At 40.8% G+C, this 18,365-nt stretch overlaps 1 protein-coding gene across 2 annotated transcripts in view; it reads left to right on the top strand.

The window, feature by feature from the left end:
- Nucleotides 1–18,365, top strand: part of ATP8A2 (ATPase phospholipid transporting 8A2) — a 1,045,467-nt gene that overhangs the window by 611,500 nt on the left and 415,602 nt on the right. For both annotated transcript variants that reach the window (XM_073613412.1, XM_073613413.1), the window contains exon 26: nt 13,917–14,100. In XM_073613412.1, coding sequence (XP_073469513.1) covers nt 13,917–14,100 — 184 coding nt within the window. The remainder of the gene's footprint in view (nt 1–13,916; nt 14,101–18,365) is intronic.

Consider the following 18,365-nt stretch of genomic DNA (forward strand, 5'->3'; position numbering starts at 1 on the left):
CTCTCTCTCTCTCTCTCTCTCTCTCTCTCTCTCTATCTCTCTCTCTCTCTCTCTATATATATATACACTACCGTTCAAAAGTTTGGGGTCACATTGAAATGTCCTTATTTTTGAAGGAAAAGCACTGTACTTTTAAATGAAGCTAACTTTAAACTAGTCCTAACTTTAAACAAATATACTCTATACATTGCTAATGTGGTAAATGACTATTCTAACTGCAAATGTCTAGTTTTTGGTGCAATATCTACATAGGTGTATAGAGGCCCATTTCCAGCAACTATCACTCCAGTGTTCTAATGGTACAATGTGCTTGCTCATTGGCTCAGAAGGCTAATTGATGATTAGCAAACCCTTGTGCAATCATGTTCACACATTTAAAAACAGTCTAGCTCCTTCCAGAAGCTACAAAACTGACCTTCCTGTGAGCAGATTGAGTTTCTGGAGCATCACATTTGTGGGGTCAATTAAACGCTCAAAATGGCCAGAAAAAGAGAACTTTCATCTGAAACTCGACAGTCTATTCTTGTTCTTAGAAATGAAGGCTATTCCATGCGAGAAATTGCAAAGAAATTGAAGATTTCCTACAACGGTGTGTACTACTCCCTTCAGAGGACAGCACAAACAGGCTCTAACCAGAGTAGAAAAAGAAGTGGGAGGCCGCGTTGCACAACTAAGCAAGAAGATAAGCACATTAGAGTCTCTAGTTTGAGAAACAGACGCCTCACAGGTCCCCAACTGGCATCTTCATTAAATAGTACCCGCAAAACACCAGTGTCAACATCTACAGTGAAGAGGCGGCTGCGGGATTTTGGGCTTCAGGGCAGAGTGGCAAAGAAAAAGCCATATCTGAGACTGGCCAATAAAAGAAAAAGATTAAGATGGGCAAAAGAACACAGACATTGGACAGAGGAAGACTGGAAAAAAGTGTTGTGGACGGATGCCAAAGGTGTGCAATGCTGTAATTGCTGCAAAAGGAGGATTCTTTGATGAAAGCAAAGTTTGATGTAAAAACAATGTTATTTCAAATACAAATCATTATTTCTAACCTTGTCAATGTCTTGACCCTATTTTCTATTCATTTCACAACGTATGGTGGTGAATAAGTGTGACTTTTCATGGAAAACACAAAATTGTTTGGGTGACCCCAAACTTTTGAACGGTAGTGTATATATATATATATATATATATATATATATATATATATATATATATATACACATATAGTATCTCACAAAAGTAGGTGAATACACCCCCTCGCATTTTTGTAAATATTTTATTATAACTTTTCATGTGACAACACTGAAGAAATGACACTTTGCTACAATGTAAAGTAATGAGTGTACAGTTTGTATAACAATGTAAATTTGCTGTCCCCTCAAAATAACTCAACACACACAGCCATTAATGTCTAAACCGCTGGCAACAAAAGTGAGTACACCCCTAAGTGAAAATGTCCACATTGGGCTCAATTAGCCATTTTCCCTCCTCGGTGTCATATGACTTGTTAGTGTTACAAGGTCTCAAGTGTGTTAAATTTGGCTGTGACATTAATGCCTGTGTGTGAGTTATTTTGAGGGGACAGCGAATTTACACTGTTATACAAACTGAACACTCACTACTTTACATTGTAGCAAAGTGTCATTTCTTCAGTGTTGTCACATGAAAAGATATAATAAAACATTTACAAAAATGTGAGGGGTGCACTAAGCTATGGGAGATACTATGTAAATATATATAAATATATATATATATATATATATATATATATATATATATATATATATAGTGACAGTACGAGGCCCTGCCGCTGTGAAAATGTAGGAGAAAACAACACAGAGTTCTCAAGAATACAGTTTAAAGGGCTCCAGAATGTCAGTTATGAGCAGAGAAAGGTGGTTTTTCATCTCTCTCTGGGGTTTGTAATTTCTCAATCAGGGTTTGGAGCTTGGAGACTTCTGGCTTTTACCAGAAACCAGTGGGCTGAGTGGGCAGGTGTTCATGGCCCTTATAATTTAGGAACTGACAATCGTTCAAGGCTTCACCCTGGCAGACAGAGAAGGTCTCTGCCCAGGAGTCAGAAGGGCTCCACCTAGGTGGGAGCTAAGGCAGAAAGGGGCTGCAAGTTGTATGCAGAGGGTTCATGAGAAGAGTGTCTGGAGGACACCGACAAAAGGGCGAAAGGGTAAAGCTGGGTACACACGGGCCGAATATCAGAAGACATTTACCGGTTTAATTTAAAAAAAATGTCTGACATTCGGCCCGAGTGTGTGTTGGTCTTTCCGATAGAAGCCGGCCTTTTGACTGGTTTCTGTTGGGTGAGCATGCTGGAAAACTATCAACCGACCAACTCCCGATCAGCGCTCTTAGCCAATGGCCGAGAGCGCTGATCGGAGTGTTCTGGCAAAGGGGGGGCCTCCCCCTGTCAGAACACAACAGCTCAGCAGGGGAGATCGCTGAACAGCTGAATCGCATGGTTAGTACAGCGGCTTCGACTGGAGCTGCCAGTTTTTTTTTGTTCAACCCAAAAAAAACTAATAGCATATACCTGGCTTAAAGCCAGAGTAGCAGTGCTGCAAGCTGTTTTTATGGGGAGTATTTGTAAAATAAATTGCATAGCACTTCACCCCGCGAAAGTGTATGTTCATTTGTTCCATGTGGAAGGGGGCAAAAAAAATTATTATTAGGCTGTTTCTGTGCTGATTGAATGTTTTTCATTGATTAAAAATGTAATACCTCAATTGGCCTCTAGATGGCACTAAGTGTTACTAGACTTGTATGATACTTAATGCAATCTAGTGGTCAAATGCAGTATTTTTTCTAATTTTAGATAAATAACATTTAATCTGCACAAGAAATAGTCTAATACAATTTGTTTTTGGAAAAAGAAGTATTGTAGAAGAGGGGCTTTTAAATGGTAATCCCCGTGGTTCAGGTAAAACATATATATATATATATATATAATATATATATATATATATATATATATATATATATATATATATATATATATATACACACACACACATCAGTCATTATTAGAAAGATAAAAAAGTTTATTTATTAATAGATATATCATTCATAAAACAGAGGCAAAGAGGGCAACTAAAGCCCAAAACTGTGTAGAAAGCACATTACACAAAATATCAAATACGAAAACACATGAATTGTATGGGATCTGCTAACATGTTTCATGGTCATTCCTTCTTCTTCAAGGCTTAATCATCCGTGTGTACATCACAAAACAGCTAGTATATATACAAACAAGATGTAGTTAGTCGTTTCATATTAGCATACAGTCAAACATATTTATAGTAAACTGTCCCCAAATGAAAGATAAAAGAAAAGAAAAAGAAAAAAACACCCCAACCATCCAACACACATATAAAAAACAAAACAAAAAACACACACCACGTCACAAAAACGTACCTATAACATTGGATGTGTTCAGGCTAAGGAGAGACCAAACAAGGGAAAAGACACTCCACCTCACTGATATGGAGCATATGTGAAACTTGGTCACCATGTATGGTGTGGGTTATAGAAAAAGACAGACCTAATAGGAATAGATAAAGCACACATAAGTAATAGATCAGGGTTCCCATTGCTCCAACCATCTAGCCATGTTGAGAACATCACGTGAGATGATCAGAGGGGTGACAGGAACACATAAATTCAAACTCTAAAACCGAGCTAGAAGTTTGCATTTAGGTAACAACATCAATCAGAGTTGTTGCACCAATAAACCGCATCAAAGAGATAGAGGAACAGATAAGTATACTCTCACCAAGTAAACCATGCAGACAATCATCATTAGGCAAGACAAACAATGCACATCTCACCCTAAAGCAGGGGGACATTCCACAGGATGTCTGGTCCATCATGTGTGAAAAACTCTGCGCTAGCACCGAAGACATCAAAAAAGGGTCCAACAGAGGATGTGTGTTTGGGTCTCCCGAGAGCCCACTGCTCCAGCAAAGCAACCCCCACACAGATTTGCCCTTAAGGTAACCAAAAGGGGATGGTCACTGGGGAACTGGGTGGGCCCTCTCTCAATTGGCCAGTAAAAAAACACAAATGCATAATAAGGCACCCAAACACGCATGTATAGGTGTTTATCTGGACCGTGTCCATATGGTCATGCCCAGCGCCATGTTTGCCTTCACTTCTACTCTAAAAGCAGAAGTGATGTAAGGGTGTGCTAACCAGAAGTGATGTCAGAGCTCGGTGGGCGGAAACAGCCATCAAAGACTGGCCAACCGCCAGCCAGGTCCAACAGCACATCAAGATGTAATGGAGAACATCCCCCTCTAGTGGTTGGTGGGGCAATGCGCCAGCATCAGCCCCCACCCAAAACAAAGGCAGTGCCACGGACCATATAACATAATAGACTGGCCCACAGCATGACGGGACTGGCACTCACAACGTGAGAAAACTAAGGGCAATACAGCCGTCCACATCAACCAACCACCTGTCGCGGTCTCTAACATTAGGCAGACCACAAAAATTGAAATAAAATCCAAATGAACATATACATCAAGGCCAAATGATACCTAGTGAGAACACATCCGAGGGCAGGCACACATAAACACACACCAGAAAGTTAAAAAAAAAAGAGGGAGAAAAAGCAAAACACCCCGACCATCCAACACTCATATGAAAAAAAAAGAAAAAAAAAGAAAAGAAAAAGGGGGAGGGAAAAGTGGCACAATAAAGAAACAAATGGATACCCAGGGGCACACAATCTCTCATAAGATAAAGAACAAAACAAAAATATCAATGGAACAGAGGAAAGAAGCGAAATATAGGATGGATAAAAACATATTTGTTTTTGCCCCTTTTGTACAGAATGGCTGTACATGCACTTTTACTAGGAAAAATGCTATGCAAATGTTTTTAAAAATACAAACAACAATCTTTGGGAAGATATCTTTTGAGTCATTAAATCATAATACAAGCTGTGGTGTGGATATATGGGAGTCATGTAAAAGAATATTGTTGCCCTGGTTGTAAAAGAAATGTAATTTTTTTTATGGCAAGTTTAAGACCCCTTTCACACACTGAGGCGGTTTTCAGGCGTTTTAGCGCTAGAAATAGCGCCTGTAAAGCTGTATTTAGCGCTCCCAAAAAGCCCTGCCCATTGAAATGAATGGACAGCGCTTCCAAAGCGCCTGAAAAGCGATTCGGAAGTGCTGCAACACTCATTCTTTGGGGTTAAAAGCGCCCCACTAGTGGCCGAAAAGCGCCACTTAAACAGAACTAAAGTGGCCCCAGTGTGAAAGGGGTCTAAAGGATCAGAGCTGAAGTTAAAATACATTATTTTTTTTTTCTTCTAAAAAATAGAGATGCAATGATACCAGTTTTTTAAGACCGAGTAAGAGTACCGACACTTTTTCTCATGTACTCACCAATACCAATTACGATACTTAATTTTAGTGTCATATGCATTGCGAAAAAAAAAAGGTGCAGGCACCTATTTCGCGCGGGTGCTGTACAATTAGAGCTAAACAAAATGAATGGTTTAAATCGCACACTGCAAAGAATCACATGTGATTTGAACAGGAATGTGGTGCGATTCCTATCCGAATCACATGCGGTTCCCCACACTGTACCAGTGTGAACCCAGGCTGAAGGTATCGGTTTTAGTATTGGAGCACTTGCATGAGTACAGGTACTCATGCAAATGCTTAGTTTTGCCACTGATACCGATAGCGGTATCAGTATCAGTGCAAAAAGGATTGTGCATATATATATATATATATATATATATATATAGCTAAATAATTCTTTGCCTTATGTGCACCTAAAAAGTACAGTACACACCAAAAGATCAAGGTAGCTTGCTTATTTGTGAGTTAAGCTTTATCTAAAGTTTTATATTTACTTTCTGCAAAATAGTAATAATAATCTATATGGTGCATAAGCACATTCATGCATGACTTGAATCACGTTCCTGTTAAAATGTTATCAGAAAAATAAATTGGGACAATTAAGCCAAGTCAGACCAACGCCTTACCAGATGTGACCATGTTTTTCTTATGATTTCCATTTTAAGGTCCAACAGTTGTGACTGTTCCTCCAAAATACACACCAGATCTATAGGCGTGTCCACTTTTGATACAACATTGTAGCAGTAGAGGCATTGCTCTTTTTACAGAATTTTCACTGGAAGGGATTCGTTGAAATCAAAGAATTCCAGATATTTTATCTGAAGACTGATGGGGATTTCCAGTAATGTAGCCATGGCTATGGTTTATAATTTATAGTTACAGAGCATAGAGCTTTCTCTATCTGTATGTTCCCAGAACACTTATAGGAGGTGACGTATTAGTGAAGAATGCAGCTCTCACTTCAGGTTGCTGGGAAAAAGTTGAACTTAAACTGATAAATTCTATTGGAGTAATTTTTATATAGGAGCACATATTTGATGCTCATTAGTAAAGCAGAACATTCAGTGTTAGGTTTTAATGATCATTTGAGTATGAAGTCAGACCCTTTCATATTAGACACTGGACCCATATATTTTCTGCAAGAAATTGGCGCAGAGGCTGTGACCACAGTGATGGTAATGTAACTAGCTGACCATCTGTGGGTTCTAGGAGGCCGGGAAGCCCTATACACTTTTCCTCCCTTGCCACATGATGCTGATGTACATTTACAGTATAATGACACTTTACTGAAGACAAGAGTCATCTGAGAGTCTTTTTAGATTTTAGTTTTAAGTGTATCCAGCAATCAAAAAGAGACAACGTGAAACCTCAGAACACTGTAAAAAGCAACATAAACTTTGTTTTCTGATGTATGAGATGTACAGTGCCGTGAAAAAAGTATTCATGCCCCTTGAAATTTTCCACATTTTGTGATGTTACAGCCAAAAACGTAAATGTATTTTATTGGGATTATACGTGATAGAAGAACACAAAGTGGCACATAATAAGTGGAAGGAAAATGATAAATAATGGTTTTCATTTTTTTGTTTACAAATATCTGAAGTGTGGCATGCATTTGTATTCAGCCCCCATTTATTTATTTATTTATTTATTTATTTCAGGTACTTATATAGCTCTGTCAATTTACGCAGCGCTTTACATATACATTGTACATTCACATCAGTCCCTACCCTCAAGGAGCTTACAATCTAAGGTCCCTAACTCACATTCGTACATACTAGGGACAATTTAGACAGGATCTAATTAACCTACATGTCTTTGGAGTGTGGGAGGAAACCGGAGTACCCGGAGGAAACCCACGCAGGCACAGGGAGAACATGCAAACTCCAGGCAGGTAGTGTCGTGGTTGGGACACGAACCAGTGACCCTTCTTACTGCTAGGCGAGAGTGCTACCCACTACACCACTGTGCCGCCCCATGAGTTAATACTTTGTAGAACCACCTTTTGCTGCAATTACAGCTGCAACTCTTTTGGGATATGTCTCTACTAGCTTTGCACATCTAGAGAGTGACATTCTTGCCCATTCTTCTTTGCAAAATAGCTCAAGCTCTGTCAGATTGGATGGAGAGTGTCTGTGAAAAGCAATTTTCAAGTCTTGCCACAGATTCTCAATTGGATTTAGGTTTGGACTTTGACTGGGGCAATCTAACACATGAATATGCTTTGATCTAAACCATTCCACATTGTAGCTCTGGTAAGTTTAGGGTCATTGTTCTGCCTGAAGGTGAACCTCCACCCCAGTCTCAAGTCTTTTGAATACTCAAGTTTTCTTCTAAGATTGCCCTGTATTTGGCTCCATCCATCTTCCCGTCAACTCTGACCAGCTTCACTGTCCCTTCTGAAGAAAAGCATCCCCACAACATGATGCTGCCACCACCATGTTTCACGGTGGGGATGGGGTGTTCAGGGTGATGTGCAGTGTTAGTTTTCTACCACATTTAGCATTTTGCTTTTAGGCCAAAAGGTTCAATTTTGGTCTCATCTGACCAGAGCACCTTCCTCCACATGTTTGCTGTGTCCCCCACATTGCTTTTCGCAAACTGCAACCAGGACTTCTTATGGCTTTCTTTCAACAATGGCTTTTTTTTGCCACTCTTCAATAAAGGACAGATTTGTGGAGAGCACGACTAATAGTTGTCCTGTGGACAGATTCTCCCACCTGAGCTGTGGATCTCTGCAGCTCCTCCAGAGTTACCATGGGCCTCTTGGCTGCTTCTCTGATTAATGCTCTCCTTGCCCGGCCTGTCAGTTTAGGTAGACGGTCATGTCTTGGTAGGTTTGTAGTTGAGCCATACTCTTTCCATTTTCAGATGATGGATTGAACAGTGCTCCGTGAGATGTTCAAAGCTTGGGATATTTTTTTATAACTTAACCCTGCTTTAACCACTTAAGGGCCGAGCCTCTTTTTGAGATGTGTTATTTACAAGTTAAAAACATTTTTTTGCTAGAAAATTACTTAGAACCCCCAAACATTATACATTTTTTTTTAACACCCTAGAGAATAAAATGCAATACTTTCTGTCACACCGTATTTGCGCAGCGGTCTTACAAGTGCTCTTTTTTTTGAAAAAATAAATTTTTTTTTATTAAAAAAATAAGACAGTAAAGTTAGCCCATTTTTTTTTATATTGTGAAAGATGTTACATAAATTGTAAAGTAAATTGATACCTAACATGTCACGCTTCAGAATTGCGCCCGCTCACGGAATGGCAATAAACTTTTACCCTTAAAAATCTCCATAGGCGACGTTTAAAAAAATTCTACAGGTTACATGTTTTAAGTTACAGAGGAGGTCTAGGGCTAGAATTATTGTAAATATCCCTTGTAATAGAAAAAAAGCATGACAGGACCTCTTGAATATGAGATCTGGGGTCAAAAAGACCTCAGATCTCATATCTACACATTAATGCAATAAAAAAATAAATTAAAAAAATTGTCATTTAAAAAAATAATAAAACAAAAATATCCCTTTAAGAGCTGTGGGCGGAAGTGACACTTTGACGTCGCTTCCGCCCTGCATTGTTATGGAGACGGGTAGGGGCCATCTTCCCCTCACTCGTCTCCATGCCCAGACAGGGCGAAGATCCAGAAGATCTGGTAAGCAACAGAGGGAACCGGAGTGTGGCAGGAGGGGGGGGGCCCTCGCCTGCCTTCGATAAAAGTGATCTTGCGGCGAACCTGCTGCAGAGACTACTCTTTTCGGAAACTGGACCGCCGGCCGAAGAAGAGGATACCGGGGTTATGATAGCTAGCTGCTGTCATAACAACGATATCCCCCTTCAAATAAGGGTGTATATCGGCGTGCGGCGGTCCGGAAGTGGTTAAACGTCTCCACCACGAATTCCCTAACCTGTCTGGTGTGTTCCTTGGCCTTCATGATGCTGTTTGTTCACCATGGTTCTCTAACAAACTTCTGAGGGCTTCACAGAACAGATGTATTCATACTGAGATGAAATTACACACAGGTGGACTCTGTTTACTAATTAGGTCACTTCTGAAGGCAGAAGGTGGTTCCACTAGATTTTAGTTAGGGGTATCAGAGTAAAGAGGGCTAAATACAAATGCACGCCACACTTTTTAGATATTTCTTGGTAAAAAACTTTTGAAGGCCATTTATCATTTTCCATCCACTTCACAATTATGTGCCACTTTGTGTAGGTCTATCACATAAAATCCCAATAAAATACATTTACGTTTTTGGTTGTAACATGACAAAATGTGGAAAATTTCAAGGGGAATGAATACTTTTTCAAGGCACTGTATGATGTCAAGACTGAAAATTAAACTGGAGTGTTAACATTTCCTGGAAATCTATAATTATATCACTACCAATGTGTGTCTGTAGGTGCATTTGTGTGTATGGTGACCAAGGGTGACCCTAGGACAGGATTACAAAAAACTTCCTCTTCTCTATAACAAGAGGTGAAGAGTTTTGCAGTTCACAGAGATAGCTGTAAACCATGCTGACTGACCAGAATGCAGCACAGAAAGTCATCTGCTCACAAGATTTGTGCCAGGATCAAGAAGTTTTTCTGTACACTTATCAAACAGATATTTCAAAACACTTTTAATGGTATATCCAACAGACCAAATGGGTGCAAAAAGAAAAGTTAATTGCTAGGGTTTACATATACTTAAAGTGGAGTTCCACCCAGAAATGGAACTTCCATCGGATCGGATCCCCCCCCCTCTGGTGCCACATTTGGCATCTTTCAGGGGGGAGGGGGGAATCTGCTCCCACTTCCGGGGAAAGATCATTGCAATATTGTGCGGCAAACTACGCAATGTTCAGCCCCCCGCCCCGCTGCCTTCTGGGAGACGCACAGGTCCCAGAAGACAGCAGGGACCATTCAGAAAGTGCAGCGTAACTCACGCATGCGCAGTAGGAAACAGGAAGTGAAGCCTAAGGCTTCACTTCCTGTTTCCCTTAGTAAGGATGCCGGCGCCTGCACCCGGAGTCGGGAGATAGGTCAGCTTCAGGTGCTGACATTGTGGGCTCCCTGGACAGGTAAGTGTCCATATATGAAAAGTCAGCAGCTGCAGTATTTGTTGCTGCTGACTTTTAATTTTTTTTTTTACCCAGGCGGAACTCCGCTTTGAAAACAAACAAAATGGTATTAACCCTCCTGGCAGTGTTCCCGAGTGTAGCTCGGGGTTCAATTTCAGTACTATTAGCAGTAACCACCAGCCACACTCAGGAATGCATTGAAGAATCCTGGTACAGCGTACTTACCTTGTCACCAGGATCCTGTAATGTCCCCCCGCCGGATCATCCGCCCGATGCTCTGTGTGTCAGGCTCTGTTGCCTGCAAGCGTCGTGACGCATGGGGGCGGAACCCGGCAGCAAATTCAAAAAGTACAAAAAACACATTTTATACATACAGATTACATTACTGTATCAAATCATTTTACCTCCCTTTTGTCCCTAATGCTTTGTCCTATGCCCTGCATGCAGTTTTATATTATATATACTGTTCTTTCTGTCTGGAAACTTGAGATTGTCCATAGCAACCAAAACGTGTCCCTTTACGTCAAAAGCGGTTTTAGACCAGCTAGAAAACAGCGATAATAAATTAGAACTCTTGTAGAATTGAGCCATAGTGATTTGTGGGGAAATTCATTATATTATTATTTTTTATAATTATTTATAGTTATTTATTATATTTTATGATTTTGTGTTTCAAACTTTATCATACCCAGGATGTCTACTAGACTCTTGTTTGGACAGATTTAGGCCGGTTATTACTAAGGATTACAGGCCTACAATATAAAATCCCAAATTTCTATGCAAAACAATGTAATGCTTTAAGATTCAAAAATCTGACATAATCATACCGCCAGGGAGGTTAATTGCTAGAGTTTACATGGACTTTACACCACACCCCTGAGCTACTCAAGCATCATTGCCAAAATAAAAATTTTAGGACAGCATAGGGGAAATTTACTAAAGTTGGTGTACACAGAATCTGGTGTAGCTGTGCATAGTAACCAATGAGCTTCTAGGTTTTATTGGCAAATTTTAATGAAAGCTGAAGTTAATATGAAATTAATAGCTGATTGATTACTATGCACAACTGCTCTAATATTCTGTGTGCACCTCTTTTAGTTAATCTCCCCCCATATGTCCATGTGCACCAAGCCCATTCTCTTTCTAAGCCAAAACCCCTTTGGAAATTAGGCCTTTTGGAAGGAACAGTATGCAGCACTGGCTGTGGACCCTGGAATGTGCATCTTGGCTAAATGCCAAATCCAGGCTTGGTGCAAAAACCATCTTTTGTCCTTTGCACTTTCTGTGCAACCTTCGGGAGAGTTGCAGACAACAGTCTGTGTTTCTTTATTGCTGTGTAATAGCAGAGTCACTCTAATGTAATGTGACTCCTTTTTTTCTGAAGCATGTCCCCATTCTCCAACACCTACAGCATATTTGTAGTCTTTGACCATCTCTTGTAGTCCATAGTTCCATAGTCTCTGATCATCTCCAGTTGTATGTCTGCCACCTATGACAGCTTTGGATTCATTACATTTACTAAGTAGTATGTGTGGCCCTTTGGTTATGTCAGGGGTGCACTTGAGGCCTGCTATATCAACAAAGTTGATGCCTACTGGTCTATTGCATCATATCTAGTATTAGTTAGTCACATTCAACTAGTTGTGTTCTGTAATATTAAATATGTTTTGTACAGTACAGAACAAGTCCAGTGGAATGTAACTAACTACTGCTAGGTATACTATGACCTGGATATTTAATAATGTTCACCAATATATATCACATCGTAAACCTAAATAGGCAAAAAAATATACATATACAAGTCACAGTAATAGCTGAAGTTCCACTGTAGATCTTCCTTGCCTGCAGACTCCAAAACAGTCATGCTCATTGCCATAGGTGTGCGCAGCCTATTGCATTAGGGTGTGCCCCCCAAAGCTCAAACATGCATGCCTTTCTCTGCAGCCTCAGCTGCACTGGACAGTGAATGAATGGAAAGTGCTCTGTGCTGAGCGGCCTCCTGTTCATTCACAAACTGAAGCATGATAAACACAATTTGTAAGTGTAAGAAAAAGAAGGGGCTGGTAAATTTGATATTGATTAGCCCCATCCCCCACTCACCGTCCTGAAACATCCCCTGCAGTAGGGGAAAGCCCCAGCAGTAAGGGGAATCACCACCGCACAGAGTGATTAGGGTGTGCCCAGGCACACCTGGCACACTCCCTGCGCACACCTATGCTCATTGCTGAGAAGAGGTATATATCGCTGAATCCAATGCATGGTCAAAGTGCATCTCTCCAGCTGTTAATGAACTAAGACTCTTAAACCACCATACATGGATCGAAATTTGGCCAGTTCCCCAGGGACCGGCCAAATTGTAATACTTGTATGGGCACCCTGGTTGTACAGCAGTCGATCTACCGATCGACTTCTGTGCAACCAACCTGTCAGGCATTGGTGTGTGCAGACCAATGCATTAGGGTGTGCATCCCAAAGTTCAAACACACATGGCTTTCTTTGCAGCCTCAGCTGCACTGAACAGTGAATGAATGGGAAGTGCTCTCTGCTGAGCAGCTTCCTATTAATTCACAAACTGAAGTAAGCACAGTTCACTATGCTTCTGACTATAGATTTATGTTTATCCCAAGGAGAGTTCACTGTGCTTCAGTTCTGATTGAACACAGTTAGTGAGTGTGTTCTCTGTGTTCATTTAGAAAAAGAAGGGGTTGGTAAATGACATATTGATTAGCCCCTTCCCCCACCCTCCATCCTGAAACATCCCACGCAACAGCCGGAGGAGAGGAAAGAAGGAAAGCCAGCAGCACCGCAGTGTGGAGGCGCAACACAAGGGGAAGCTCGGGCAGTAGGTGGAATTGGCACCGCACAGAGTGATTAGGGTGTGCCAAGGCACCCCGGCACACCCACTGCGCAAGCCCATGCTGTCGGGTTTTTCCTGATCTATCAGTGCAGCCAGTTATAGCCAACAACACTGATCATTGAACCTCCCTCCCCATCACAATGCAGTAGCACATGGGGAAATAATTTCCCACATCCATCTCAAGTGTGTGTATGGGGGAATCAGATTTTTTTTTTTTTCGTTCAGCCAGTGGGTTGAACGAAGAAAAAAATTAATAATCTGTGGGCTGGCTGCCTTAGCAAGTCAAATAAGCCTGAAAAGCTTGATCGTGCTTCAAACCTGTTCTGTTTAGTATAAGATTGCTGAAAAAAGCAGTAAAGCAGAAAATAGAATGTTAGCTAGGGAAACCCTTCTGGAAAGCTGTCATTTTATATCATAGTCGTTTAAACACATTGTTTGACATCTGCAATACATATTACGTTTTGAACTACAGAAGGTCACTTTCCAAGTAGAGCGGTTTGGTTTGGTCTAAATCTGGTTTACAGCTGTCATGTCAGAAAGACCAGCATAATTTGTAACTTCACAGTAGCTCTCTGACATTTTTTTTTTACTTCTGCTTTTCAGAGTATCTCCACTGCAGAAATCTGAAATTGTAGACATGGTAAAGAAACATGTCAATGCCATCACCCTGGCCATTGGAGACGGTGCCAACGATGTTGGAATGATCCAGACCGCACACGTTGGAGTGGGGATCAGCGGGAACGAGGGCATGCAGGCAACCAACAACTCCGATTACGCTATAGCTCAGGTCAGAGGCCCCCTGAACAGCTGTTGTAGACTGTTGACAGAGGTATCAGCTACTTGTATCAAGAAGCAGTCTCTGAATCTAGCAAATTCATAGGGGGATATCATCTTTGCCACGACCAAAACCCAAAGCCAGCACCTTGGATGCCCCAGAGTACTTTACAGCATCCAGACCCACTGAGAAATATTTTATAAAGTGTAGCATTTCCTATAAGCAAATGTATAGCTAGCAGCAGTAGGGGAGAGGCGCCACGTAGCACACTTGTGTCTAAACATTCATGCCAAATATGATATATGTGCCTCCGACTGGTTTCCAAGAAAGATTTATAGGTCCATAAGTTCAAAGATGAGGAGTGAGGTCTTTATACTGTATATTTTACACAATATCAGTACTGAACTAGTGAGTCTTATTTTTAAAACTAAAGCAAGGGGGGCATTATTACCTAGTCTCAATACATTCATATTACCTTTACAAGAAGGGGGTCAAAAATGGCAATCTATGTATTTCTCTCAGTATGGGGTTGATTTACTAAAGGCAAATAGACTGCGCACAGTGCAAAGTTTAGTTGCAGTCTGCAAGAGCAGTTGCTCCAGAGCTTAGTAAATGAGCAGAAGCTCTGCTGATTTCCATCATCCAATCATGTGTAACCAAAAATGCTGTTTTTTTTTTTTTTTTATTTCCTTGCATGTGATTGGCTATTCTTTGCAAAGTGAAGCTTTACCTCATTTACTAAGCAATGGGCACAGTCTATTTGCTTTTACTAAATCAACCCCTATAAGTTTCCTTTCTCAGGGACAAGAACTTCTTGCTCTCTGTGGCTTTACTGTGGCACACTCCACAGCTGTATCTAAATAGAGATGGATGGATGGGGATCTGAGCTATCAAATATATAACTACATACAGATGGAAGAGTGCATTCACTTCAAGTGGGTTTCCATGCAGATTGTTGTATTTTCAAGACACACCAGGTCATTTTAACAGGGACTGTTCTCACCAGATTCATTTGCAACCCCAATTCTAAAAAAAATTGGACAGTGTGTAAAATCTACATAAAAACAGTTTGTAATGATATGAAAATCTCATAAACCTGTATTTTATTCACAACAGAAAATAAAAAACACATCAAATGATAAGAAAACACATCAAATGATATGAAAACACATCAAATGATTTCCAAATCTCATAACCCATTATTTTATTCACAATAGAAAATAAAAAAAACACATCATATGTTTACCTCTTTCACCGCCTGGTCTGTGCGGCATACGAACCTACCGAACCGCTTCCAACTGGCCAGGTCCATATGCCATACGGACATTCCTTCTGCTATAAGCTCATAGTGACTTTAGTGACCATGAGCACATAGCAAAACTGTTTTGCTAAAAGCTCATGGTCACTGTAGTAGTGAAAGAGACTCAGGTTTATTTACCAAAGCTGAAGAGTGCAAAATTGGTCACACTTCTGCAGAGAAACCAATCAGCTTCTAACCTCAGCTTGTTCAGTTAAGCTTTGGCTTAATCTGCTTTCTATGCAGAAATGTGACTGATTTTGCACTCTCTAGTTTTAGTAAATAAATCCCTCTATGTCTTCAGTTCATTTAAATTAGAGACACCAGGAATCTGTTTAAACTCCTGATATCTCACCAAAGCCCACCCCCCAAAAAAGTACAAACTATTAAAAATAAAATTGTAAAACTTTTTTAAAAAAAGATAAAAATACATAGTAAGGCCTCAGTCACACAATGCATACCACAGCATACTCCCCTGCAAATCTGTGCTTACCCACGTGGGGATGCACAGGTGTTCTGTGCATTCCTGTGCAGCCATTCATATAAATGTCAATTGGGATGTAGTAATTGCACGAACACAGCCACTGCTCCCAGTTTGACATTCTCGAAGGTCTGGGTGAATGTTCCTGAGCTCATACTGTCTGCATTCAGGGCCGCGCACCCACATCCACATAAATGTTAGACTGAGAGCAGTGGCTGTGCCCATGCAGCCGCTGCATCCCAATTGAAATGAATAGGATTGCCTGCAAGGGGATGCATGGAACACCTGTGCAACCCCATGGAGGTAAACATGGCCCTCTACACTTTAGTATTGCCCATGTAAATATGTCCTTAGTATGAATTTTAGCAGGAATTTGTTATGTTGTGTTTGTGTCTTCTCATAACGCTTTTGGTGTATTTTTAGTGAAAATAGCAATTTGATAAACATTTGCACAGCTATTGAAGGGCCTAAAAAAATCAGCACATTTTTTTTTTTATTATTATACAGGTCATGTTCTTTCAAAAAATGTATACTTTGGGGGTCTTTTACAAACTTTGAAAGTGAAAAAAAAAAAAAAAAAAAAAACAATGGAAAAATTGCAAAAATGGTCTGGCCACCTAAGTTTAGAAGTGGAGTATGGGGTCTGGCAGTGAAAGGGTTAAACTTAGAAAATGTACCATTTTTAAGAAAAAAAAAAAAAGGAAATTTTGAAATGGATGGCATCAACATGTCTCAAAAGAGTTGGGACAGAGCAATAAAAAACTGCCAGTGTGAGTGGTACTAACAAGGAAGAGTTGTAACATTAATTAGGTTAGAGGGGTTGTAAACCCTCATGGTTTTTCATGAAATGCATTAAGGTAAAAAACCTTCTGTGGTGCTGCAGCCCCCCCAGCCCCTGTTTTACTTACCTGACCCCAATCTTTCTCTGGCCAGGAACAAGCACACCAGCTCTACCTGGTGTCTCATGTCCTGATTGGTTAGATTGATAGCAGCGTAGCCATTGGCTCCCACTGCTGTCAATCAAATCCAATGACGCGGTGTTGGGGGGTGGGGGCGAGTCCTGCATTCTGTGTGAATTGACACAGATGCAGGACTCGGGGGCATACCGCACGGGTGTCCACCCAGGAGAGCGCTTCTCCAATGTGGACATTGGATGTGGGGAGGAGCCACCAGCGCCACTGAGGAACCCCAGAAGAAGAGGACCAGGGCCACTCTGTACAAAACGAGCTGCACAGTGGAGGTAAGTATGACATGTTTGGGTTTTTTTAAACGAGGGTTTACAACCCCTTTAATTGGCAAGAGGTCATCAATATACTTGGGTATAAAAAGAGTATCTTAGAGAGACAGAGTGTCTCAGAAGTAAAGATGGACAGAGGATCACCAATCGATGGTTCACGATGGCCGCCGCCAACCCGATAAAAAAAAACGCTCCTCCCTCAATGAAGGCTCCCGCTGTTCTGGCAGCTCCAGTTTCTGACAGCCCTTATATAACTGTGGGGCATGGCCATCATGTGATATCACCCAGAGACTCCACACCCTTGTGGCTTCACCTCCCCGGGCATGAAGTATCTGTGACGTCATAAGGGGATGGGGTGTTTGGGTAACGTCAACTGATGGCCATGCCCCATAGTTATATAAGAACTGTCAGGCAATAGAGCTGCCAGAACGGTGGGTGCCTTTGCTGGGGGAGGAGCTTTTTTTTTACCGGTCCTGCCGTGGTGGCCACCAATGTGGTTGACGTTGGAGTCACAAGGGGGCTTGGTCTCTGGGTGATGTCAATTAATGGCCACGCCCCAAAGTTATATAAGAACTGTCAGACATCGGAGCTGCCAGAATGGAGGGAGCCTTTGTCGGGGAAAGAGCAGCTTTTTTTAAACTAATGTACAGAAACATCATGCACAGAATAAGTTGATTCATGGTCAAAGAATTTGTCCAAAACTGTAATGATAACAACAGCATATGCAGTAATAACAGCAACCATTAAAAGCAGGTGAGAAGTCAAACAGGTGCAATAGTGTCATGAAGAAAAGCACCATGCGGGCTCAAAAAAATATAAAATAAGGCCATGATTCGGTATAAAATAATATAACAAAAACGTATTTATATAGAGCAACATGAAAACCAACATGCAGGACACAGGAGACTGATTAGTTAGAAAATATTTCCTATACTTTTCCCCCAGATCGTAGTGATATCAATAAGAGATCATTAAAAATCCCAGTAGGCATCCCTATAAGTCATTTATAAAGCTATGCATCATTCTTCTGCTTGGAAGGAATCCTATTTATTCCGAGTCTAATGATTTATATATCACACTTTAGGTCCTGGTCACAGTACATTTGAAATAGCCTATGCATTCTTTCCAGATGAACTGCCATGTGCTCCTTAACAAAGCAATGTGTGTGTTATAAATTCTCTGCTATCTGCCCTGGGTTAGCACCTTCCAAATATCATTAAAGAGTTTACAGTTCATGTCTCATATTAAATATGTAGCTATAT

Source organism: Aquarana catesbeiana, linkage group LG02, assembly GCF_042186555.1.
Source record: "Aquarana catesbeiana isolate 2022-GZ linkage group LG02, ASM4218655v1, whole genome shotgun sequence".
In the NCBI taxonomy this organism is placed as follows: Eukaryota; Metazoa; Chordata; class Amphibia; order Anura; family Ranidae; genus Aquarana; species Aquarana catesbeiana.